This window comes from Balaenoptera acutorostrata, chromosome 1, assembly GCF_949987535.1.
Source record: "Balaenoptera acutorostrata chromosome 1, mBalAcu1.1, whole genome shotgun sequence".
NCBI lineage: Eukaryota > Metazoa > Chordata > Mammalia > Artiodactyla > Balaenopteridae > Balaenoptera > Balaenoptera acutorostrata.
Genome location: NC_080064.1, coordinates 53,997,481 through 54,022,876, shown reverse-complemented (window position 1 = coordinate 54,022,876; position 25,396 = coordinate 53,997,481). Strand labels below are relative to the sequence as shown.

The 25,396-nt window shown below is 34.3% G+C and overlaps 1 protein-coding gene across 5 annotated transcripts in view; it reads left to right on the top strand.

The window, feature by feature from the left end:
* Positions 1-25,396, top strand: part of DOCK7 (dedicator of cytokinesis 7) — a 193,776-nt gene that overhangs the window by 109,043 nt on the left and 59,337 nt on the right. For 3 of the 5 annotated variants that reach the window (XR_009008674.1, XM_057548786.1, XM_057548793.1), the window contains exons 21-29: positions 1,054-1,218; positions 3,665-3,834; positions 10,885-10,977; positions 12,172-12,261; positions 13,214-13,309; positions 15,822-15,962; positions 16,048-16,161; positions 17,655-17,825; positions 19,775-19,914. Coding sequence is in view for 4 of the 5 variants with exons in the window: in XM_057548786.1 (XP_057404769.1) it covers positions 1,054-1,218; positions 3,665-3,834; positions 10,885-10,977; positions 12,172-12,261; positions 13,214-13,309; positions 15,822-15,962; positions 16,048-16,161; positions 17,655-17,825; positions 19,775-19,914 (1,180 nt within the window). In the remaining variant the exon portion in view is untranslated. The remainder of the gene's footprint in view (positions 1-1,053; positions 1,219-3,664; positions 3,835-10,884; positions 10,978-12,171; positions 12,262-13,213; positions 13,310-15,821; positions 15,963-16,047; positions 16,162-17,654; positions 17,826-19,774; positions 19,915-25,396) is intronic. The other 2 variants (XM_057548800.1, XM_057548804.1) reach the window with 1 other exon arrangement.

The following is a 25,396-nucleotide window of genomic DNA, read 5'->3' as shown; positions in this document are numbered from 1 at the left end:
TAAATTTATAGTAAAAACTTCAGGACTTTCATGCTCTATAAATTTCTACTCTGAGATAAAAAGGAGGATTTGTGGAGAAGGGAGTAAAGTGGACCTAGTTTTGAGAAGGATTCTGATGGTTTGGAATAGCTACTATGAGGAAAAGGAAAAGGAGTCAAACAGGAACACAGGTAGGCTTGCTAAACCCTGCTTAGGTTTCTCTCTTTCTAGTCTCTCTTCTAGTTCAGTATATATAGATTAATCTTCCTAAATGACCACTCTATCTGATATTTCCACTTTTAGGAAAACTTAATTGGCCTCATTATCTGTTCATAAATTCCTGTCTTGATTAAATAAATCATAAAATGTGAGGCGCTGTTGCTCAGAATGGCTGTTTGCATTATCCATTTACTCACTGAGCTACCAGAATTTCCCAATTTTTGCAAAATTCTTGTTATATACTGACTTGAATGGCTGGGTAGGTGTTACTTAGCCTGGCATTTAATGTGCTATAGCCTTACCTCAACCTGGTTTTCTACCCTTTTTTCCTTCTAATCCTTTTACAGAGCTACTTACTTCAATTAAGTTGCTTATCAACTCTTTTCTATTAAGTTAATATTTTTAATAATCTACTTTTATTGGTAACTTTTATTTTATAAACAAAAGTAACATGTGCTCAATGTATGGTATTTAGTTTCTCAGAGTCATCTTTAAAATGAGAAGTTACTTCTCAAAGGTTATATATAAGATAGATTTTTTATTTAACATGTGCTTTGTATTGTTTTACAAAGTAGTGGGTACTGTTTGATGATTCTTTTTTTCTCACTAAGCAAAGCCACATAGTTTTCATGTTAAATTATTAAAATTAGTTTTTTCTCATTTTTTTAAAAGTATTTTTGATTCAGTTAATACAGTATTATAAATAGATACCATAAAATTAATATCAAATATCATCTTTATATTCTTACTGTGTGTAGTCACTATACTTAATGCATATAGTGAAGGCAAAACCTTGATCTTTTTGGAACTTACAGTCTAAAAAAGTTAATGGAAAAATATTTTCCTCCTTAAAAGTAAATCTAGGTCAAGCATCATTTGAAGCCATGGCATCAATTATAAATCGGCTTCACAAAAACTTGGAAGGAAATCATGACCAGCATGGCAGAAACAGCCTTCTCGCATCATATATCTATTATGTTTTTCGCCTACCAAATACTTACCCTAATTCACCATCACCAGGTATTTTATTCTTTTTACTAAGAAACTATCTTGCATAGATTATGTGTTCATAATAGGATTGAAATAATCTTGTAGTCCATGGTGTGATGCATTTATTCAATAGCAGACATTTGTTGAATGCCTGCTAAGTGCCATGGACTATGCTATGTACTGGAGTTAAAAGGATAAATAGGTTATATTTTAAAGCATCATTATTTATACAGCTTCCTTTAAGTTGAATTAGAGAGATCTTGGTTGAATTAATTTTTGGAAATGAACCTTGAAAATAACTTCCGTCTCTGGAAGCATTTTATCATTCCCAGTTAAGATAAATAATCTAGAAAAATGGTACAGATGAACTGGTTTGCAAGGTAGAAATAGAGACACCGATGGACGCCAAGGGGGGAAAGCGGGGCGGGGGGAGGTGGTGGTGGTGAGATGAATTGGGAGATTGGGATTGACATATATACGCCAATATGTATAAAATAGATAACTAATAAGAACCTGCTGTATATAAAATAAAATAAAATTAAAAAAAAATTAAGTTGCATCGCAAGGCATTATGGGTAAAATTGGAAGGAAGAGTATTTAAAAATCCCCACTGAGGTTCTCTGAGTCTATTTGAGGCTAATGCAGTCATCTCAGCTTGATTTATGATTATGTAGTCTGACGTATGAACTGCTGTTTGTAAACAGTTTAATAAAAGGCTATTGCTCCAAATTCCAAATTAGCAGTGAGGGTGATTTCTATAAGAAAAGACATTTGTGGAGGATTTTGTTCTTGATACTTAATAAAGTGAGTTCTTTTTCTCAGTATAATACATGCTGTTGACTTGTGGCTCAGCTCTAGGGACCTGATGTTGTATTCAAAGAATAAAAACATATCTCTGCTCATTGTTTATTTACTACATTTTGGGGTACATATGGCAAAGTTGTTTTCCTTACAGTTCCCAGTTCAGTTTTTTCTCTTGATTACATGTTAAAAATATGTGCATAAAGTTCCCCAATATCTCAGTTAAAAAAAAAAAAGATAAGATAAATAGGATAAATAGAATGTTATATTTGTCATTCAGAGTGCTATTGGACATTAAAGAAGAAATATGATGGCTCAGTAGTTTCCTGATAACCCTGTGAAACCTACAATACTATAAAAGATTATACTCTAGAAAAGTTCTGATCTCTTCATGGTCAATAAAATCATACAGCGTTTTTGAATATTAGAGCCCAGAGTAGCCACTTGCTTTTGTTTTATATGACATAGGTGGTAGTTGGTGGTGGGGGATGTCTTAGTTTGAATCACTCTTTAGTTGTTCAGTTAGTAGGTTAATGATTATGTTGTGCATACCTTTCAACCTGTTTACATATTTGTCTGTATGAGTCATCCATCCATCACTAGTGATAATGGTAAGTGCCCTTTTCAGCTGTTGTCAGTGTTAACATTAATAATGGTGACAAGTAATTATGACATTCACTCTGAAAACTAGGCATAATAGTAATCTCAGTTTTAGCACATTTTATTTCTTAATTGAAAAAGAGAACTAATTGACTCTTATAGTCTTGTTCATAATTTCCTATCTTGATTTCTAAAATTATAGTACTTGAGTCTCTGAGTATATAAGTGATTGTGGACTGTATATAATGCTACTCCATTTACTGTTCCATTCAGTACACTATTAGAATTTCACAGATTTTGCAAAATGTCTTTTTTACATGCTGACCTGAAGACTATAAACTACTTAGTTGACAGGTGTGTGTCATTTGCAAATATGACACTCAGAAAGATTTCTTTAAAAACGAAAAATGGAGATACAATTGCTGGGTATTTTATGTTCATAGATCCTGGTTGAATAATGGTATCAGGCTTGATTTCAGACAAAAAAGGGATTCTTTCCTTTTTTTTGTATAACCTGGGCTTTTAGGAGAATTATCTTTAGTATACATTTATATATGTATATTATAAAGATGCCATTTTGTTATAGTTAAAATTGTCACTGATAAAGATAGAGACCTAAGCCGTAGTTTCATTTAAGAGATACTGACAGGAAATTGGCTCTCCCTCTTAGTGACTGTGTTTCAAGGGGCAGAGCAGGAGGGGTGGGAAAAAAGGAAAAGATATTAGCTGGAGCATTTTGGGTCTTAGATACCCTCATATATAAGGGAAGGTTACATTTGTGTATGTTTCTCATTACTTTTGTGTTTTTTTGTATATGTAATACATAATCATAGAAACATTGAAGAGATAATGATTGTATTTATAATTCACGTGGTTTTGTCAGCTGCTGTAAAATAAATTATCTTTGTATAGCTATCACTAGGTCTGGAGTGTTTTTCTTATTTATAGTATTTTCATTTAGAAATAAAAGCAATTTATGATCTTTGTGGAATTTTGTAAAGTGGAAGAGATTTTTTCAGGTCCTTTGCTGATTAATTTTTTGCTTAATTATATGTTATTTTATATACAACTCTAGGTCCTGGGGGTTTGGGAGGATCAGTGCATTATGCCACAATGGCTAGATCTGCTGTGAGACCTGCAAGCCTTAATTTAAATCGTTCTCGGAGCCTTAGTAATAGTAATCCAGATATATCTGGAACTCCCACGTCACCAGATGATGAAGTACGGTCAATCATCGGCAGTAAGGTAAACTGAAGATATGCGTCTATAAATTTGGTTTTCAGTTTGTGAAACAAATGAGAAATGTCCAATTGTTTTACTTTATTTTTAATTTTAAAATGTATTTGAGTTAGTAATAAGAAAGAAATTGTGCGTTTCTATTCTATCAGTGAACACATAAATGTTTGATGTTTCTATTCAATGTTTTTGCTATTACAAACTGGTTTGTGCGCTCTGCTCAAGAATATCTGCCAAATTAAAAAATTTGTGCAGGGTGACCAGTCACATACGACTCATTGTCTGTGTGATTATCATGTGAAAAATGGTTAGATTGATTTTCTAGAGGATTAAAAGAGACCTGTGACTGCTGTGTAGTTGGGACATATTATCAACTTAAAATATGAGCCTCCCTTCTCCAAAAATATCAAGAACAATGATTAACAATTAACAGAGCTACATTTCACACGGAAAACTCTGTGTAAGGTGCACCAGGATTAGAAAAATATGATTTATTTAATCATGGTTAGTGATTTTCCCAGATGATAAGGGAGAGGCCAGCCAGTATAAGATCCAGCTGTATTTTATGTAAGCATCCATCTTTATTACCCCCCAAAATATACTTAAGGAACAAGTAGTCATTACCTTTCTATAGTTAAAGTACAAAAATAACTCAGAGTTTGAAAATCAAACTGGAAAAAAAGAACAGTAAGACTGAGGCCAAGAAATCACATTATGTTGGGTTTTGACCAAACCATTTTAAATTGATTTTTTGCTATTAGAAAGAAGGAAGATACCTTTGTTACGGAATCATAGCCAACTTTTCTTTGGCATTTTAGTCTGTTAATTAGAATATGAGGAAGAATTAGCAAACATGTTTTGGGGTCTGTGTTTAACCCTTAGCCTGAACTAAATAGACCTTTTTTTTTTTTAATGATCTGAGCTTGTTTTTGTGAAATACTTGAATATAGATCAAACACATCAGAATTACTTAAATCTACTCATATAGTTACAGAAATTTTACATTCAGACACTTCTAATAAACTTTAGCATTGCGCATTTTAAAGTACGTTTTACGTAATTTGAAAGTAATTTCTCACAGATCAAAAATACGTTTTTTAAAGTAATTTCTTACAGATGAAAAAAATATTTTGTAGCCTTATAATTTAAAAAATAAACATGAATTTCAATAACTTAAAGATCCAAATAGGTGTTACTCTAATTAAACAAACTTTCACTTTTTGTGAGCTTTCTGAGAGAATGATGTTCAGATGTATTTACATGGATGCTGCAGAGTAACCTGAGTAATACAGCAATTACAAAAGAGACGGCTTTTCTCCCTCCACATATCTTGCCATGTCTAGGAAGACAAGGTTTTTTATCCTTGTCTTCATTCTTGATTTTTTTTTATTGTGATGGAGGTAATACTTAACATAATTTACGTACTGTAAGTACAGTTCTTCAGTGGAATGAATCTCATTTGTGAATTATAAGAAATTTTCCTATTAAAGAGCTATAGTTGCCATTTTTCTCAAGGTTCTACTTTTGAAACATCTCTTAATTTCTGTAAGATTTGCATTATGCTTCATTTAGCATAATTCTAGAGTTTTCCTTTATATATGATGTATTTGATAGATTATAACATCAAGATTTAGAACAAAAGTATACATGTATTGGAATGATTATTTGTCTTTTTTCAAGTGGTTCATAAAATGGGACATAATAATGATGTAAACTTGCTTCTGATATTATGATATACATAAACTTTTGAGAAAGCCGTCATAAGGTGAGACTTTGTCTTATGACAATACAGTCTTGTCCTAATCAAATTTTATTCAAATGGTTTTTGTATGTTCTTTTTTTTTTTGGTTTCATTATTTTTGATAGCTACCTACCTTCATTTTGGACTGTCATTTAGTCATAATCGCAAATAATAATGGTGTATAATTTTATCTTATTGAAAAATTATAAGGAATCTGAAGTTTATTTATCGCTACTCTTCATTTATTCTGAATTTATTGGCTTGGAAATTAGAGAAACTCTTCTTTAATGATTTTTGTCTTTCACTCTGCCTTAGCCATGGTCATACCCTTAGTCTTGTCATGATGAATAATTTTAATCCTCATAATCTCAATTTCATGCATCTTGTTCTCTAACCATTAGCTTATATTTTTCTGTCTAGTACCCCAACTCCAACAATTTCTCTGCTCGGCAACCTCCAATCACTTGATCGTATGACCTTTTTACTGTACCTCACGCCCCTAATGTTCTTTCTTCCAATTTAGCCAGCTTAAATTCCATGATCAATCATTATAATTATTACCATTATAAACAAACGTCAATTCCCTTATCTTTCCCTTACTTCATTTTACTTGCTTAGCCAAACCTCAAACCATAGCTGAATTCAGTTGACTGCCTGTGCCCTTAAACATGATTTGAGAAATGCCATGATAACTGGTCTCATTTGAAATTAAAGGCCATGAACCTCAAGAGAGCCCTTAATGCTGTCAATCAATTATACTATATTTCTTCATTCCATTTACTTTCCCATTCTCCCGGAAAAAGGTTTAATGCCTTCTTTGGTACCTCAAACCCTCTAACAGCTCCCCACCAATCCCCCTCCTCACTTTATCTCCTACTTCATTAAGAAAATTGAGGCCATCAGAAGAAAACTTTTGTCACCTTTGACCATCACATCTACCTACCCACTACCATCTACTACTACCTACTACTTAAAACTCTGCTATAGATGAACTGTCCATTTCCCCAAGTCCATTCCCTGTTTGTATACAACCACCCATCCCCTTTCACCTACTCAAGATCCTCACTCCAGCAGTTCTTTCATCACTCTCCTACATCATCAGTTTCTCCCCATCTACTAAATCAACCCATCCCATAAAATGGGATAAAAAATAAAATTTTTTTTATTTCTCCCATAAAAAAAATCTCCTCTCTAGTATTTCTGCTGGTAGCTTCTTCATCATTTCTCTGCTACCTTTTGTAGTAGAATTCCTTAGAAGTGTTTTCTGTACTTGCTGTCTCCAATTCTTTTACTCTCGTTCTTTAACTCCTGTTACCCTACTTCAAACATACTCCTTTGATCTTCCTCCCATACTGCCCTTCTAATGCCCCCAGTGCTCTCCTTGTTCTTAAATCCAAAGGTTAAGTCTCAACACTTGGCTGACTTTACCTTACAGCAGCTTTTGACACAGTTAATTCTCCGATTTATTCTATTTACTTAGCTTCTAGGGCACTACACTCTCTTGATTTTCCTCTTTACTCATTACACCTTTTCAGTCTCCTTTGTAGATTCTTCTTTTTCTGATCTCTTAATTTGGAAGTGCCCCAGGCCTCTGTCCTTATTTCTTGTCTTCTCTTGTCTTGTTTTCTCTTTTCTCTACACTCACTCACTTCGTGATCTTATGAAGTCCTGTTGTTGTAAGTATCACTTTATGCTGATATCTCACAAAAATTGTATTTCAAGTACAGATATCTCTCTAGAATTCTAAACTCAGCTGCCTTTTGTAAATCCTTTAGTTCAGATTTGCATATATGTTAAAGGTAGAGCCACTTCTCATCACCTCTAGTACTACCATTTGGTCTGAACTACCATCGTCTCTTCCTGAATTAATGTAATAGCCTTAAAGATGGTTTCCCTCCTTCCAACCTACACTCACTTCACAACATAGCAACCAGAATGCTGCTTTAAAAACTTAAGTCACAAATAAACAAAACTTAAGTTGGATTATGTCATATCTCTGAGCAAGATCCTATGACTAACTCCTTTACCTCCTTTAAGTCTGTACTCAGAGAACTACCTTCTCCATGGGGTCTACTCTGAGCACTTATTTAAATGTATAAGTGTGTCTTTCTCCTTAGCCTTGTCCCGGGGACTTCTTATCCCCTTACTCTGTTTCTTTGACTCATAACATTTACTACCTTTTAATGTAACATATAAATTAGTTACCTGTTATGTTTATTTTTTAGTGTTTGTCTCCCTTTATTAGAGTATAAGCTCCATGAAGGCAGAGATATTTGTTCACTGATGTATCCAAAGCAACTATAATATCCAGCATATGAAAAGTACTCAAAAGACATGTATCCAAAGAATGAATGTTAGTAAGCATTGAGTATCTCTAGCAAGAGTAAACAACTTTTTAAAAATTGAATTATGCTTTTGTTTGCCCTCTTGCTATCAGGATTAATTAAATACTTAAAGATCTTAAGATATTTGGTTTTATGAAAGTTTTGGTTAGACTTCATTTCCTAATACAAAATGCAGAAATCCTGAAATTCTAAAATACTATCAACAGGCTTTTATTACTCTAGTGGCTATAAAACCATATTTGTGAGTTTTTTTCATAATTATTTTGCCAAAACTGATCTTTCTTTGTCCTAGCAATGTTCTTTTAACATTCAGTTGTGTAAATATATGGTTACATCAGGTTTGAATTTTATTGCTTTTAAGCAAATGCCAGTGCAATTTTACATTGATAGTTTCTTTCTAATGTATCATCTCCTATTTTTTCATTTATTTTTCAAAAACTGAGAGCTTACTGTGTGCATAGCTTACTAAATCCACTATGCTGAGGATTGTATTGAAACATGAGTATTGATGTCAAGTCAGATATACTGTGAGCCTTATTCAGGGAAGGAGCCTATCTATACCTAAGGGACAAAACAAAATAATAATGTTACAGAGATTTGGCAAAAACAGAATAAAAACACTTTCATGCACATGTACACACATTTGATTAATCTCTTCTGTTAGTTGGAGATATGTAAACATAGTTATTATATTAGTAAATATCAGTGATGACTTTGCTTAACTAAGGGCTGTTTGATATAATTCTTAGCTGTATGACATTTAAATTATGGAAATAATTTGCTTTACAAATAAATTGGCCACCAGTTTTCTTTAAACAGTTGGCTTTGACTTGATGTGATTATAACTGTTCAGTGCCTCAGTATTTTGGATATAATGTATAATTAATGGCACAAAGAGATTTATTGTTTATTCTCACATTACTCATTAGCATGTGCCTTAGTTTTAAAGGAAATTATTAAGCAAGAAGTTAAAAAGTGAACTTATGAGTACGGCAAAGTTATTGTTTCTCTTTTTGTAGAAATTTATGGTAGAGAGAGCACAGTTGTAATTTTGCAGAAATTAGATGCTTATATTTTGTTATTTTTGTAACATGAGTAGTGACATAATTTGGGAGACTGAAAATTTTTGTTTTAACTTATCTGAAAAACATATTGTGTGCTGATTTGCTTTTATTTGAAATAATATAATGGGGTTCTGAGAAGTCTTTATTAATACCTATAAAATGGGGTATTTTATTTTAAACAAATCTATTGATTATGTAATTTTATGAGTATTTGAATATTGCCCAATTTACTTTGCTAGGAAGCATTTAAAAAAAACATGTATGGCAAGTTTTTGTTAAAACTATTTTTTAAGAGTTTACTATATTTGAGGCATTGTATTCAGTGATTTACTTCCATTATTTACTTTGATCTTTACAGTATGAGGGAGACATTTATCATTATTCCTATTTTGTAGCTAAGAAACTGAAAAAGAGATTGGGTAACTTACCTTAGATTTTACAGTTAGTAAGCAGTAGAACCTGGATTTGAATTTTAACTCTCATCTTACACATTCAGTGTCAAAAATGAGGGGAAATGGGTAGTTATTGTATCATCCTTTCAACTTCTTTGTATTTTTGGAAAAAATAGGGAGAAAAGGAGGGGAAATATTCTCCCTAAAAGCTAAGCCCTTGAGAGCTAGTAGTTTGTCTTCCCTCTTTCCCCCTCTCCTTTCCTCCTCCCCTCCCTTTCCCTTCCCCCCTAGCTCCTCCTTCCCATAATATACATGCATGGGCCTCACTCCCAGAGATTGTTATTTAACTGTTTAGATGTAGGGCCCTGCACATTTGTGGTGATGGTGGTCCTTAACCTTCCCAGGTGATACTAATGTCTACATAGAGTTGATTACCACTGTTTACTCTTTCTTTTCTTTTACCTATCCTTCTTTGGCGCTTTCTGGTTTGGGTTCATACTCAGGCCCTAATATTTTTAGTTGGCTTGTCTTGTGTTGTCTTCAGCAGTCCTCTAAAAATCTCTTATACCTTGCTCAGTTCTATTTGTAGGTTCCCAGGGCCCAGCCCATGTTGCTGAATCTGGATTTCTGGGGGTAAGGGCCAGAATCTGAATTTTATAATTCAGGTGATTCTAATGATCAATTTTAAGAAATTGAAGTAAAGCCCCAGTCCCCTTTACCTGGGATCATAATAACCTCTTTCAGAGAAGACAGACATAATTCACTTCTGGTCATACACATTAATAGCATATTGAATTAACTTCAAATTAATGATAGTGATGATGAAGATACAATTCCTACAGACAGCCCCAGCATAATGTTTTTCATTACAATTTTTATATAAAAAAGTAGCCCATTATGTTTAATTTCAACAAGCACAATAAGACTGAGCACAACTCCAAATCTACCATCATTTTTAGGAAGGAGCAAATATCGGGCATCTTTTTTTTTCTTAATTTTTTACCTAATTTTTCTTATTGGTCCCTAAAAGAGGAGGCAAGTTCAAATAGAATTGTGGAGTATTGCTACACAGAAGTTTTCAGTTGATGACAGATGGAATAAAATTAGTCTTTTAGACAAGATTGGAATGTTTTTCTTCTTCCATTTTTTTTTTTTTTTCTTTTAAACCCTAGTTAGATTTAGAGGAAATTATCTGTTGCTAACTTGTACCATCTTTGAAGAGAGTTTGGGGGGATGGTGCTGTGGGATCTTTAGTTGTTGATACTTAAAGGTGATCCCTTTATATAAAGAGAAATTACCTTTAAATGCTATACTTAATTTTCTTTGTGATTTTTAAAAAATTATGTAATGAGATAATTTTGATGAACTAATATTCTATAGATGCCTAAAATTTTTGGTTGCTTTAACAGTACTAATTAAAAACATGTTTGCATTGGAAAGTCTGGATTTCTTTAAGAATATAGCATGCCACATGTAATATTTCTTTCCTTTCCAACTGCTTTCTATTATATGCTTAGGGTTTAGACCGCTCCAATTCCTGGGTTAACACTGGTGGTCCAAAAGCTGCCCCATGGGGATCCAACCCCAGTCCAAGTGCAGAATCAACACAGGTGGTGTTTATATTAGAGGTTTCTTTATTGGCTGCTGATGTTTCCCTTTAGAACATTACTTTTTAGTATATACTATGATTTCAGTGGCTTGCTTTTTAATAATTAAAAAGTGTGTATTTTTGTTTACTTAGCACATTTTCCAACTGCTATGCATGAATACCACCAATTGCACCAGTAATACTCTCCTTTCCTATTTCCTGTCTCCTTCTCCTTCCCTCCTGTATACCCCATTGATGTTTCAGTGCCTGCTGCTTATGCAATTGATGACTTTGATAACAGTTTCTACTTTTGGGGTAGCGCATCTTTAGTAGGAATTTAAAAATTTTTTGTGTGGAAAAAACCTGACAGTTTTCCATTCGCTTTTGGTTTAAAGTGTAGCTATTGTATCATTGTCATTTAGCATTTACTATCTTGTCATTTTCTTCATAATCACTGACTAGAAATATTGGTAATAAGCTGAAATTAAATATGAACAGTATATGATCCCCATGCTGTAAGACTAAGTACCAGAAGCAAAAATCTGTTTTAATCTGTACTGTGTTGCAAAGTATGAAATTTGTTGTAACTTATTTGTACTAGGTTTTGCTTACTTAAGTCTAATTGCTTGATAGCTAATACTGCATGATTCCTCAAAATATACTTCTCATCTGTGTATTGGCTTTGGAGGACAATGCTCTCGTTCTTCAAGAAAAATTTTAATTGCAAATTTATTATAAATGATTTATATTTAATATAGTATATGGCTAACCTGAATCGTAATTTTTGATGGTAGTGAAACATGAAAGAAATTATTCTACACTTTTAATTTTTTAATTAAATATAAAATTCTTGATTTCTCTTTTTGGTCCGAGACCCGTGAGAAGTATGTTTTTACTTTTTACATTTTCTTACTAGATACATGCATGTGTATAGATCACACAGATAAAAGTTTCATTCTTTGCAGCACTCTGAATTTATATAATCATTAAAATACTTATCTTTTAAAGATAAAATAAACAGAAGCCATTTTGATACTTCTAATGCATTATCATTAAAGCAACTTAAAATAGTGAAAATGGGATGAGCAATAAAACAGATGGCTGTTAAAATGACAGTAAAGCTCTATGTAAAAAATTGTGTATAATCCTTGAACTGCATAGTCATCCACAGCAGACTTTAACGGTATCTCGTCATTCATTCATCTTCACTCCATAGGCTATGGATCGAAGTTGTAATCGTATGTCTTCGCACACAGAGACGTCAAGTTTCTTACAAACATTAACGGGACGCTTACCAACTAAAAAGGTAGATTCATATGAAGATAGTCCATGTAGGGGGAAAATAATTCCAACAATTAAATAGATGTAAGGATTCTTTACATAACCAGTATGAGATGTTACAATAATTGCACTGTTTTAAAAAATACATTTGAGCAAGCATTGCTTGTCTGATGTCTTTTTGGGCATACCTCTCCATTGCAAGCTCTTTTACATTATTATAATATTTATATCTTTGCAGATGACTGTTTTTAGAGTTTAGTGCATTAAATTTGATCATTAAATTTTAGTACCAAAAAAATTGTATCAACTCTTAATTCTGTTTCTGTAACTGCTTCTGTTTTGTGTTTTAAATCTCCAGGGAAAGGAAGATGAGTTAGAAAAATTATCACTCTTAGTAAGATATGTTGATTTGCTTCCCTTATGCACAGTTTTGTTAGTCCTTTTTCATATTAATATACACTATTGTGCAAATGCTTTGTATGCATATCCATTATAAGGCAGGAAATTTCTGCTATTTTAATAAAAAGACTTTAAATACCTGAAAACTTGAAAATTAATGGCTGATATCAAAGTTTAAATTTTTAAAGGTATTTCCTAAATTGTACCAGCAAAGTTCATGAATGTATTTGCATATGCTGAAATATGTATGTAAGGCACAAGCCAGATCTTATTTGTAACTGTGAGTTTTCGGTCTAGTTTCTTTTTGCATGTACAATTTAGGAGCCTATTTCCCACCTGTCCTTTTAAAATTACATTTTACTCCAAGATAACATGTAATTTTTTCAGCTGTTCAACATGCCACTGTCTTACGTGTATAAATAGCCGTTTCGTTAATGGGTGTCCTCACTGCATCATTGAATGGTTCACATGCCTTATTTTGCTTATTCTCATTATATCTTCATTTGTACTTGCATTATTTGGTTTGTGTTACCAGCAGACCTGACACTGATAATAACTTTGGATTTACTTCTGGATAGCTATTTCATGAGGAGCTGGCTTTGCAGTGGGTTGTTTGCAGTGGCAGCGTTCGGGAATCAGCTTTGCAACAAGCCTGGTTCTTTTTTGAGTTAATGGTGAGCAAACTAAACACATTCTTTGTTTTTCTTATTAAACAATTTTGTGTTAGCTCATGATTTTATCCTAGAATCTTTTCCTATTGCCCATCTTATGGTTTTACATGTGCCTCCAAGACAAAATTACCTTTGCTACATCTCTAAATAAACACTGTGGGCAATCAGCACAATTTAGATGGAGTTATAAAGCTAATTTAAACTATGTTTTTAGGGATAGTTGCAGAAGCTAACTGTCTTTTTAAAGGAAACCTGTGATACATTCTTTCTTAGTCTGAACATGCTAGTGTATAATGGCAGTACTATTGATTTCATACCAGATAAAAAGAGCTTTATAGATACTTACTGCTTTTATGGTTAGAAAGCTCTTAGGGAAATGCCAGTCACAGCCAATAAAAAACAACCACACTTTCTACTTAATTCAGTAAATGATATTAAAACAAATAAATGAATTAATATTTTAATAAATATCTATATACACAGCATAAACACATATATACACAAAAGCAATATACATTTATTAAGTACGTACAGTATGGTAGCACAGCTCTATGGGCTAGGAATTACCAAGGCACAGAGAGATTAAGTGACTTGTTTAAGTATACATAGCTTGTATACAGCAGAGCTGTGATTCAAACTTAGGCATCCTGGCACTAGGGACCTTCCTCTCTAGCTTCTAGAAAGCTGAAATCACTGAAACTTTTTCTTCCAAAAAAATTATGTAAAATAATAAATAAGAAACAAAGACAAAACAACAAAAAAGAGACAGAAAAAAGAAAGAAAGAAAAGAAACAATGGAAGTTTCCAGAGTATGCCATAGAATCATTCTCAGCATTGAATGTTACTTATGTTGAGGATTAGAAGACATTTCTTCTGCAAGTTAAAACTACAATGAGGTATCACCTCGCACCAGTCAGAATGGCCATCATTAAAAAGCCTACAAATAATAATTGCTGGAAAGTATGTGGAGAAAAGGAAACCCTTCTACACTGTTGGTGGGAATGTAAATTGGTGTAGCCACTATGGAGTATAGTATGGAGGTTCCTTAAAAAACTAAAAATAGAGCTACCATATGATCCATCAATCCCACTCCTGGGCATATATCTGGAGAAAACTCTTAATTCAAAAAGTTACATGCACCCCAATGTCATAGCAGCACTATTTACAATAGCCGAGACATGGAAGCAGCTTAAATATCCATCGAGAGATGAATGGATAAAGAAGATGTGGAATACATATACATTGGAATACTATTCAGCCATAAAAAAGAATGAAATAGTGCCGTTTGCAGCAACATAGATGCACCTAGAGATTATCCTACTAAGTGAAGTAAGTCAGAAAGAGAAAAGTCAAATACCATATGATATCACTTATATGTGTAATCCAACATATGATACAAACGAACTTGTTTACAAAACAGAAACAGACTCAGACATAGAAAACAAACTTATGGTTACCAAAGGGGAAAGGGGGTGGGAGAGGGATAAATTAGGACTTTGGGATTAGCAGATACAAACTACTGTATATAAAATAAACAACAAGGCCGTACTGTATAGCACAGGGAACTATATTCAATATCCTGTAATAAACCATAATGGAAAAGAATATGAAAAAGAATATATATATATAACTGAATCACTTTGCTGTAACCAGAAACTAACACAACATTGTAAATCAACTATACTTCAGTAAAAGATTTTTAAAAAGACGTTTCTTCTAGAGATTTGCTAATCTACAAAAAAAATAAATCACGGACCATATGTAAGTGATAGGCAACTCATTTTTTTCTCCTAGAGAATAAACACCAAATTGTAATTCATGTGCTTTTAATATAAGATCAAATGACTTTTTTTTAATAGTCTTACATGTATGTTCAGATTTCTTAAACATGAAATAGTTTGACTTGGCTCTGTTATTTACCAACTGTAAAACCTTGTCATTAATTTCCCTGAATTAAAAAATTTTAGTACCGTTAACACATTGTTGTGATATGAATCCATATCTAAAAGTATTTGGTAAATTGAAACCACTTTAATTTTTACCTAACATTTTATTCTTAATATCTAGTCATCAATATTTAATGTTCACCCACCATATGCCATGAGATGCTAGGTGCTAAAGATACTACATGCAGTCAAGGTTTCTAACCTCTCAGAGCTAACAGTTGGGGGGACATGGAATGGCCGAATTGTTAAGTCCTGGAAAGATTTAATTTAAAATAATTTTAAAGGATGAAATTTTCTTCTGTGGACATACCCATAATTTTTTTCCCACTGATAGCCAGGATAACGTCATGAAGCTGATACAGAGATCGAGTTGTATTGTGTTTGATATTTCTCTAGCGCATACAAAATATTGTAGGGAACTTTTTCAAAATATTTGATGAGTTAAAAGTATTTTATCTATTTGTTAAATTACATGGTATGTTGACAAAAATAGCCCTAATGTTTAGAATCTCTGTAACTGTTCATTACATCCATAAGAAATTAAACGAATGGCTTATTTCTTTTTTCAGGTAAAGAGCATGGTGCACCATTTATACTTTAATGATAAACTTGATGCACCAAGGAAAAGTCGTTTTCCAGAACGTTTCATGGATGACATTGCTGCTCTTGTCAGCACAATTGCTAGTGATATAGTTTCACGATTTCAGAAGGTAACGGTAACTTATTTTTTTAAACTAAATCTGTGTTTCAAGCACACGTTAAACTATATTTGTTTTTCTTTTAATTGTTTCCCAGGACACAGAAATGGTTGAGAGACTCAACACAAGCCTTGCATTCTTTCTCAATGATCTGTTGTCTGTTATGGACAGAGGATTTGTCTTTAGCCTTATAAAGACCTGCTATAAACAGGTAATGTATAATTAGTAATAATTAGTAATCAAATAATTTAAATGCTGCGTTTGCTCTTTTAGGGCTGGAGCTAAGATATTTTTCAAGAACACATTTATATAGTGATGTTTTTAAAAAGTGGCATATTTTTATTAGTAAGGGAAAATAAATTACATTTATTAGTACACAGCACTATTGCAAGCTGCTGTCAGTACAGCTGGCTTTTCATTGAGTTATACTGGCCCACTTAGGACTCTTTGATTCTCATTCAGAAGTATACCATCAAGTCAGTAGTCTAAATGTAAAGCAGCCCCAAGATGCCATGCAAGAGTAGCATTTTTACTGAATGAACAGCTAACCCAACTTTTTCTGTCTTAAGTGATTTTTAAAGCAGTTGCATTTTGCTGTGTATTCCTCATGATGAAGCCCTAGACACTGTAGAGTTTAGAAGCATGAGTAGATGTTTACCCAAGTCACAGATATCATAATCTAGCTTTTTCTAAACTAAAAGTGTCCTAGAAGTTTTCTACAAACAGCTGGTTTTGTTTTAAATTTTTTATCAAATGATTAATGAAACCTGGCTTTTAGAAAACATTAGTTATTCGTCCTGATAGACCATTTGGGTAGTGAGCTGTATAATCATCCTAGAATTACATTTTAAGGGAGCTTTAAAAATGTACAGATCTCTGTGTCCCATCCCAGCATTTCTGAGGAGTTTGAACCCTGGTGGTGGGGGTGGGAGTGTGGGAAACAGTGCTTATAAAGTACTCCCTGCTGGTCCACAGATTAGTTTTGGGGAACTACTGGTTAAAAATGCTATTTGGCAGTCTAATACTTAGAATTTTGAAGCTCTGTTCTGTTGGATGCCATTATTGTATGTTTCTTTTAATAGAGAAGTTAAAACTATGCGTGGGCACTGATCTATTTGCAAGTATTTGCAACACTATGTATTATTTTTACTTTTTCCCTGAAATTTCATGTATTATTGCTCCCAAAACCTGTCCTGTCTTTATTCTTCAAGCATTGGCCTCCTACATTTGCCAAACATTAAACTAGACTCTAGGGATGCTAAAACTATTCAAATAAGTCAGTCTATATATGCCTCCTCAAGTAGCTAATGGGTGTAGTTGGGAAAATAGATAATTATAAATATAGGTTAACACAAGGTGCTGTAAAAAGAATGGATAATTTCTTTTAGGAAGTTATTTTGGTGGTATACTTTTTCTTCATAAAGTATATCTTTGAGAAGTGGAAATATTAATGCTATATTGGAAATATAAGAATGTGGCTTTAAGAATGCACCTAGTCAGTGGATTTATACAGTAAATCTTGTAGTTCCAAACTTTTTATTTTAGGAGTAACTTTGGAAAAAGCCGATACTGTTATTTAAACCACAGAATTCAAAACTGCTCACTGAGTACTGTTCTTTAATTCTTTAATCCATCATTCTGGTATTGGTAGTAGAGAAATGATATGTTCAATTGGTGTTTTCTTATTTATGCGATGCTTACAAGGTATCTTCAAAGCTTTATTCATTACCAACTCCAAGTGTCTTGGTGTCCCTGAGGCTGGATTTTCTGCGCATCATCTGCAGCCATGAGCACTACGTTACCTTAAACCTACCCTGCAGCCTGCTAACTCCACCTGCGTCACCATCACCTTCTGTTTCTTCTGCAACATCTCAGGTATGCAAAGTGTATGAAAACAAATTTTTTTAAGTCCACACTTGTGGAAAAAGCATTCTAAACACTGGAAAACATGAAAAGTAGCACTGTTGAATAATAGCTGTGTGATAGGCTCCATACTAAGTGCTTTATAAGTATTAATCATTTACTCCTCACAGAAACTCTATGAGGTAAGTTCTGTTATTATCCCCATTTTACAGGGGAAAAAAACTGAAACACAGAAAGGTCAGTAACTTACCCAGGGTCACATAGTAAAAACTGGCAGAGCTAGGCTTTGAACCATGGCACGTGTTGGCTTATTCTAGGGCCCAAGTTCTAACCACTTTGTTGTACCCCTCTTACCGATTCATGCACAAGGGAGTGAATTCAGCTACGTAAACTCACTTGATGTTTTCACAAGTTGTGTTTGTTTGAGGCAGACACAGACTGAGTTTGGGGGACAAGGTATTTATTAGATGTCAATACCTGTGAAAGGAAGGGGAATGAAAAATAATTTAGCAGAGAAAGAAGTCAAACTGCAGTGCAGTCCTGGCAAAGCCCTACCTGCCTCTCTTGTATCCAGAGAACCCAAAGGAAACTAGATGGGTGTTTATGGGTTTTCACAGGGTGCCTAGTAGTTGCTCTAAAGATGAAAAAGGGTTATCGTAGCAGTTATTATGTGTTCTGTCATACAGATTGAAATGAAGCGATTATGTGGTTTTCGTATCAGAGAAGCCTGGATGTTCCCTCCTAGTGAAACATCTTCTTGCTATATAATTCCTAAGGCAAACAAGCTACTTCCTTAAGCTCTTAATGTCTAAAGTCAAAGTGGATATGGACTCTTTACAAGTTTATTTTTGAGATATTTAATTCCTGAAAGTAATTCCCTACACTAGATCAATCTCAGATGTTTAACAAAATTTTAAACTTTACTTAGAAAGATTAGAAAACATCAGAGAACACCCCCAACTTTTCATTTTACCTTTGCAAAAATTCTTAAGGATCAGCCTATTTCCACATACTTTTACCTGGCTAGGACACACTTCTTCCAATAACAAATGAGGCTGGTCTTTTGCTCCCTTCCCCCATCCTCTGTCAAAGATGTGGCTACACAGTCAAGGACAAACTAATCAAAGGTACAGTTCCTAAAACCTTTAATGAAATACATTTGTTTACACCTGACTCCCTGCTGAACATCTCATTCAGCCAAGAAATTAACAGAATTTCTTCCATTATCTCGTTCCCTACTTTCTCATCTAATTGCAGAATTTTCAGATTCTAATAGATAACAGGGACATCACTCTTTGGGAGGTGGGGGCAAGGACAGTTTTATATGCTTATTAGGAAGATGATTTCTCCATAGAGAAATCTGAAGTCTGTTCTTCTAAGAAACCTCGCATGGGCGGTCTTGAATATGGATTAAGGGTGATGAGATTGAGGACATTCTTGCCTTAAGCTATATCTTGGGGCGGGATGCTATTTTACAGTATTAAAAAAGTTTTAAAAACTCAGTGAGTGGACAAAAAAAATAGTAATTTTCTAGAGATAGTGTTTTCCCTGAAAAACAACTTCATTAGTATTTGAAATTTCTCTGGAAACCAATAGCCTTGACTATGACTATTCCTCTTGTACTCAGCAGTGAGTACATAATGTAGCATATGGATTTAGTTCCTTTTTTCCCTTCAGAGTATGATATTGAAACATTAAGTGGCTAAAAGTATAAAGGAAAAAGCAGATGAAAAAATTTTAATATGAGAAAAAGGAAATTGAAAATAATTTAAAATGTTATTTCATCATAGTTTCCTATACCAAAAGTAAGAGCAGTTACTTTCTCCAGTGTTAATAATAGTAATGTAAAAATAAACTCTCACTTTCAGATAATGCTCACATCTCATTTGTTGTAGTGCTCTGTCTATAGAATGTTTTGTTGCATAGCTGTTATAGTTTTGTTCTACCTCACTCCCAAACAGAGTTCTGGATTTTCCACCACTGTGCAAGACCAGAAGATTGCAAATATGTTTGAATTGTCTGTGCCTTTCCGCCAGCAACATTATTTGGCAGGACTTGTGTTAACAGAGCTGGCTGTCATTTTAGACCCTGATGCTGAAGGGTGAGTAGACCAGTTTTTGCCATGTAGAGTATCAATTTGATTTTGGAAAATGGGACAGAAGTATCCACTTAACTTCCTAGGAATCAAAAGAATACTCTTTACCACTCTTCTTCTACTTCTGTGTTCACTAAGTTCCATGCTCATGTTATTTCTATATTTCATCAGTTTTAAGAAAGACATTTTTTGTCATCTCTGAATTTGATGTTTGTCTTGAAATCAACATTGTATCATGGTTTAGTTGGTGGCCTTTTTTTCCTTCTTAGTAGTACATAAAATATTTGTGCATATTAGTAGATGGACATAGATTTGCTGATATACAGCAGGCACATTTCAGTTAAGTAGACTAATCTGTTTGATTCCTTGTGAAGAAAATTTTTGATTTGTCATCATACTCTGTAGCATGTACTTCAAAATTTGCTCTATAAACCAATGTACTTAGGTTTTAGAAACTTCCAAAATTGTGTATACTTTTAAAGAATTACTGGAAATTGATATAGTAAGAAGAGTATATTGTCTGATGATTTGAATTTATAGAAATAGCTTTTCTATAAATGTGTTGTGATCTAAGATCCCTATAGGGTATTTCTATCTTAACAGCTATTTTCAAAAATCTGAATGACTGTAACTCATTTGGGTAATAATTGCTTTTTTTTTCCATAATAGTATCATTAGGAGTTTGTAATGCAGTTTAACCTGAAGTAAGAGCTCCAGAGAACAAAAGGAGATACTTTTGAGCAGGTTTTTAAAGAATCCTATGATGTATTTGTTGAACGAATGAAAAAGGATGCTTTTAAAGTTCTTAGCGATAGGGACATAGTGAATGCTTAGTAAACTGTCAAAGGCTAAAGCTTCTGCAAATGAAAGGCATGAGTTTTTTTCATAACAGCAACTTCTCGCGTTAGGAATATAGTTTTAAGAAGCAGTTTTTCACACTGTGCTCTGCAGAGCTGTAAGGTTCTGAAAAGGTCCTTAATGTGCTTCCATGTAGGATGGGGTTGGGGTGTAGATATTGGAGTATGGAGAGGACAGACTAAGTGGGTGAAACCCTGGGTCTCCCACCCCTGCTTGCCACCACTCTTATATTTTGCCATTGATAAATGAATATAATGTCATTGGGGGGGCGGTAAGGATCCATTGTTTGAAAAAAATCACTCTGAAAACCACTTCTAAACATACTACCTTTCTTTAATAACTGTTATATCTCAATCATTTGACTCTATATTTCCAGTATTTTTACTTGATGCATCAGGATAAGTTTGGTTACCAGAAACAGAAAACCTTTCTTCATACTGGCTGGCTTTATGAAAGGAAGGATATTTATTTTTTCATAACTGGAAGAAAGATAAGGTTTTTAGCACACTATAATCAGCAGCTCAATGATGTTGTCAGGGTTCTGTTTCTTTATATCTCTTACTTCTACTAGAAACCCCTCAGCTTTATCCTGAGGCTAGTGTGCCTCTCATGACTGTAAGATAGTTGCTCTGGCAATTGAGCTTAGATTATTACTTGTTCATGTCCAGCAGAGGACAGCGGGAAAAAACCCTCTTTCAAGCATGCAATGCACATCTTTTCTTTGGGCTGATTTGGCTCACTTGCCTATCCGGTACTGTTACAGTCACCAGAGCAATGCCAGGTTCCTGGATGGATTAGATCACTTCTACTCAGATGTGGTGCTTAGACTGGTTTTGGTTCATGGGTGGTTTGTTACAAAGCAGAGGTAAGGACTTCATGCCTAAATTAAATCAGCTGTCACTAAAAAGTGTTTAGTTCATATGATATTTTTTTTTGTAGACCTTCTCAGCTAAGGCAGCAATTAGTTAATTAACATTTATCTCTTCTCGCACTGGTAATGAAACAGCTTTACTGACTGTCTGCTTTAAGTAGCAGGGCTAGTCTGATTGGATCTTCTTCAGAAACTGGGGGAATGGAGTCAGCTTCCCCTGAGTCACAGGGGCAGGAACGTAAACCTGAAAATTTTTACATTCTGTTAGGAAGGAAGACAGGGGAAGGAGATGTTGTGTAGGTGTTCAGCAGTGTCTGATAAAAAATAGAGAATTCTAACAGTCAACTATTTTTGTGATGAGGTTTCTTTCTCACATGAAGGATCAGTTCTATTAAAATAGATACATTTCTGTGGAACAGTATAGGACCTATGAAAGACTTCTTTACTTCTTTTTTATCTCTTCCAACTGGCCTTCAGAGTTGGTCCTTTGACACTTGGAAAGATTTTCTATCAAGTCTGAAAGCCGTGATAACTGTGTTCACTACTACTTTGTCTGTTGAGTTAAAAAAGATAACTGGAAGAGCTTTAAATAGTAATATACAGGACTATAAGCTTTTACTGTTGCTTGCTTCCTCCTTTTCTCACTCTTTCCTGCACGCAGTCCATTAGCAGATGCCTTAATACTATCTCCAAAATATACCCCAAGTTCAGCTACTTCTCTCCGTCTTTATTGCTGCTCCCCTAATCATGCTTCCATTCTTCCCTCCCTAAAATCCCTTTTCTACCCAGCAGCCTACATGGTGTTTTAGAAATGAAAATTAAATTACGTCACTTCCTGGCTTAAAACTCTTTAATGTGTTTAAAAGCACACTTAACTTTTAAAATAGTAAAAGTGTGTGCTTTTAAAATAGCATTTAAAATAAAATTCAGACTTAATAATGGACCTCAAAGCCCTATATATCTAGCTCTTGTCTACACTGCCACTCTCTTCCCTCCTCACATACTAAAATCTAGCCATCCTGGCCTTCTTTTTGTTTCTCTAATGGGCCCAACCCAGTCCCACCTTAGGGCTTTTGGACTAGGACTTTTCTCTGCCTGAAGCAAGGCTGAAATTGCCCTAAGATCTCCACATAGGAATTTCCTCCTTGTGATTCTTCAGGTCTCCACTCAAAGAGTATCTTCTCAATGAGACTGTCATTGGCCACACAATCTGAATTACAGCTGTGTTGCCGTTGCCACAATTATTCTTAACCAGATAAGCCTGTTTTATTTTCTACAAGGCACGTACCTGAAATTTGCTTGTTTGTTCATTATCTGTCCCCTTCCCTTAGAATGTGAGCTCATGAGAGCAGGCACTTTCTTTCTTATTCACTGCTGTATTCCCACTGCATTAGAATTGTGTCTGGTACAGAGTGGACACTTGATAAGTATATGTTAATTCAGTGAATGAATGATTGACTATGAGAGACTCACATCTCTAAGTTTTACATTCTTTTTATATTTACATAGATAAAATACAACATACATAGGTTAGATAGACCCTTAAGAGCATTGTTTTTCTTTTTATTCCTTCTGCTTGCTAAGTAATCAAAAATAATTCCTTGAGTAGCAATAATATGTTCTAATATTGTTTTAAAAATTTATTTATTTTATTTAATTTTGGCTGTGTTAGGTCTTTGTTGCTGCGTGCAGGCTTTCTCTAGTTGCAGTGAGCAGGGGCTACTCTTCATTGTGGTGCGTGGGCTTCTCATTGCGGTGATTTCTCTTGTTGCAGAGCACGGGCTCTAGGCGCACAGGCTTCAGTAGTTGTGGCACGCAGGCTCAGTAGTTGTGGCACACGGGCTTAGTTGCTCCGCGGCATGTGGGATCTTCCTGGACCAGGGCTCAAACCCGTGTCCCCTGCATTGGCAGGCGGATTCTTAACCACTGCGCCACCAGGGAAGCCCCATATGTTCTAATATTGACCAAAGATTTGCTCTCTAGAAATTTTCATTGCAGTTAGAAAGTTACAACGTTGAAACAGGATACTATGGTTAAATGCAAATTTTGTAGTACAGACCTAGTTTTGAAGAAGATTAGCACCTTTATTATAGCGTTTGTAAAATTGAATTATTATTTTTGTGTCTGTGTTTCTCTCTTGCTAAAGCAAGCTCTTTAAGAACAGGGACAATGTCTTATCTCCAACATCTAGCATAGGATATGACAGGTCCTGCGCGTGCGCGCGCGCGTGTGTGTGTGTGTGTGTGTGTGTGTGTGTGTGTGTATGTGTATAATGGCTGAATGTGATTGAGTAATGTAGACACATGAAAAGGCTTCATGAAGACCAGTGGGTAGAGTTTAGATAGGTTGAAGTCTGGCGCTGGTAGCTGCTGAGAGATGTTAAATATATACCCAGGTTTGGGAATCATCACTGGTGATACAAGTTGAAAGGGAGAACATAAAAGGCAAATGATCAGAATCTGAGACTTGGGAAGAATGATGGAGAATATGAAGAATAATGGGAACTCTTTGGAGAAAATACTGAGAAGAAAACATAAAAGATGACAAAGTGTCAAGTAGAGAGCTAGAAAATGAAATCTTAGATATGTCCGTTAGATGGAGTTCTTGACAGTATTTAAAAATATACTTTCTGAATAAAAACTGAAAGGAAGAAGAATCTCCAGCTAGATTTCATATACAGCTACGTAATATGGTAGATAAGCTCAAGAGCCCCGGAGGAAGAATACCTGGTTTCAAGTCCTAGCTTTTAAATCTGTTGTGTGATCTTAAAAGGGAAAAGCTAATATTTACCGAAAAAAGCAGTGTGCAAGGCACTGTGCTAATAAGCATGTTACATAAATTATGTACATTAATTTTCACAGCCACCTTATGAGGTAGGTTATTACCTTCATACATAGATAGGGAAACAGAGGTTAAGTATCTTTGAAAAATCATTTAGCTATTAAATGATGAAAGGGGTACAGTACCATGTGGTAAGCATTCAAAAACTTTTAGTTTCAGAGAAAGAGAGTAGATATTAGGAAGTAAATGAAAAAAAACGCTTGATATATACTGCACATTCAGGAAGTTTATTACTAGAGAAATCATATAATAATTTATTACTAAGAGAAATACTATAAATAAGCCAGAGGAAACTAGTTTCAAGTGAACATGTATTTTCAAGATAGGAAAGAAGGGAAGAACTTAGTGAGGAGGGACATTGAAGCTATTGAAGAAAGAATTTTTTCTGAGATGAAAGGAAAGATGATTTGGTAGCTATAAAGATGGAGATGTGTTAAAAGACCTGGCCAGAGCAAATTCAGAACGGCTTTTCTTTCCTAAAAGAAAGTTGGAGGTAAGGTCTTCTATTGAGATTGATGGTGAGAGGCTTAAGGAGAGAGAATAAGATCTGAAACAGCTGCCAGGTACAGCATTAAGGGCAGTTGAAGTTGGATGAATTTTTCTTTAGAATGGTTTTCATAGTCAAAGCAGCTTCAGTCTAAGAAGAGAAGCCAAAAAAGTGTGAAGATGAGAGTGATCCTTGATAGTGTATTAGCCAGTTGAAACTCGGGATTGGGAGTCTAGAAAGTTGTAAGGGCCCAAATGAGCAAGGAAGTTCAGTTTAAATAGAAATGTCGAAGGCAACCCTAGCCATGGACTACATAACCCATTAGGTAGAGGATTTTTCTCTTAGATAAAGGAAATAAAAGTTTATTTTGGTTAAATGTGAAAAGATTTTATTTGATGAAATAAAACTTACAACTACTTAAAATTTACTTT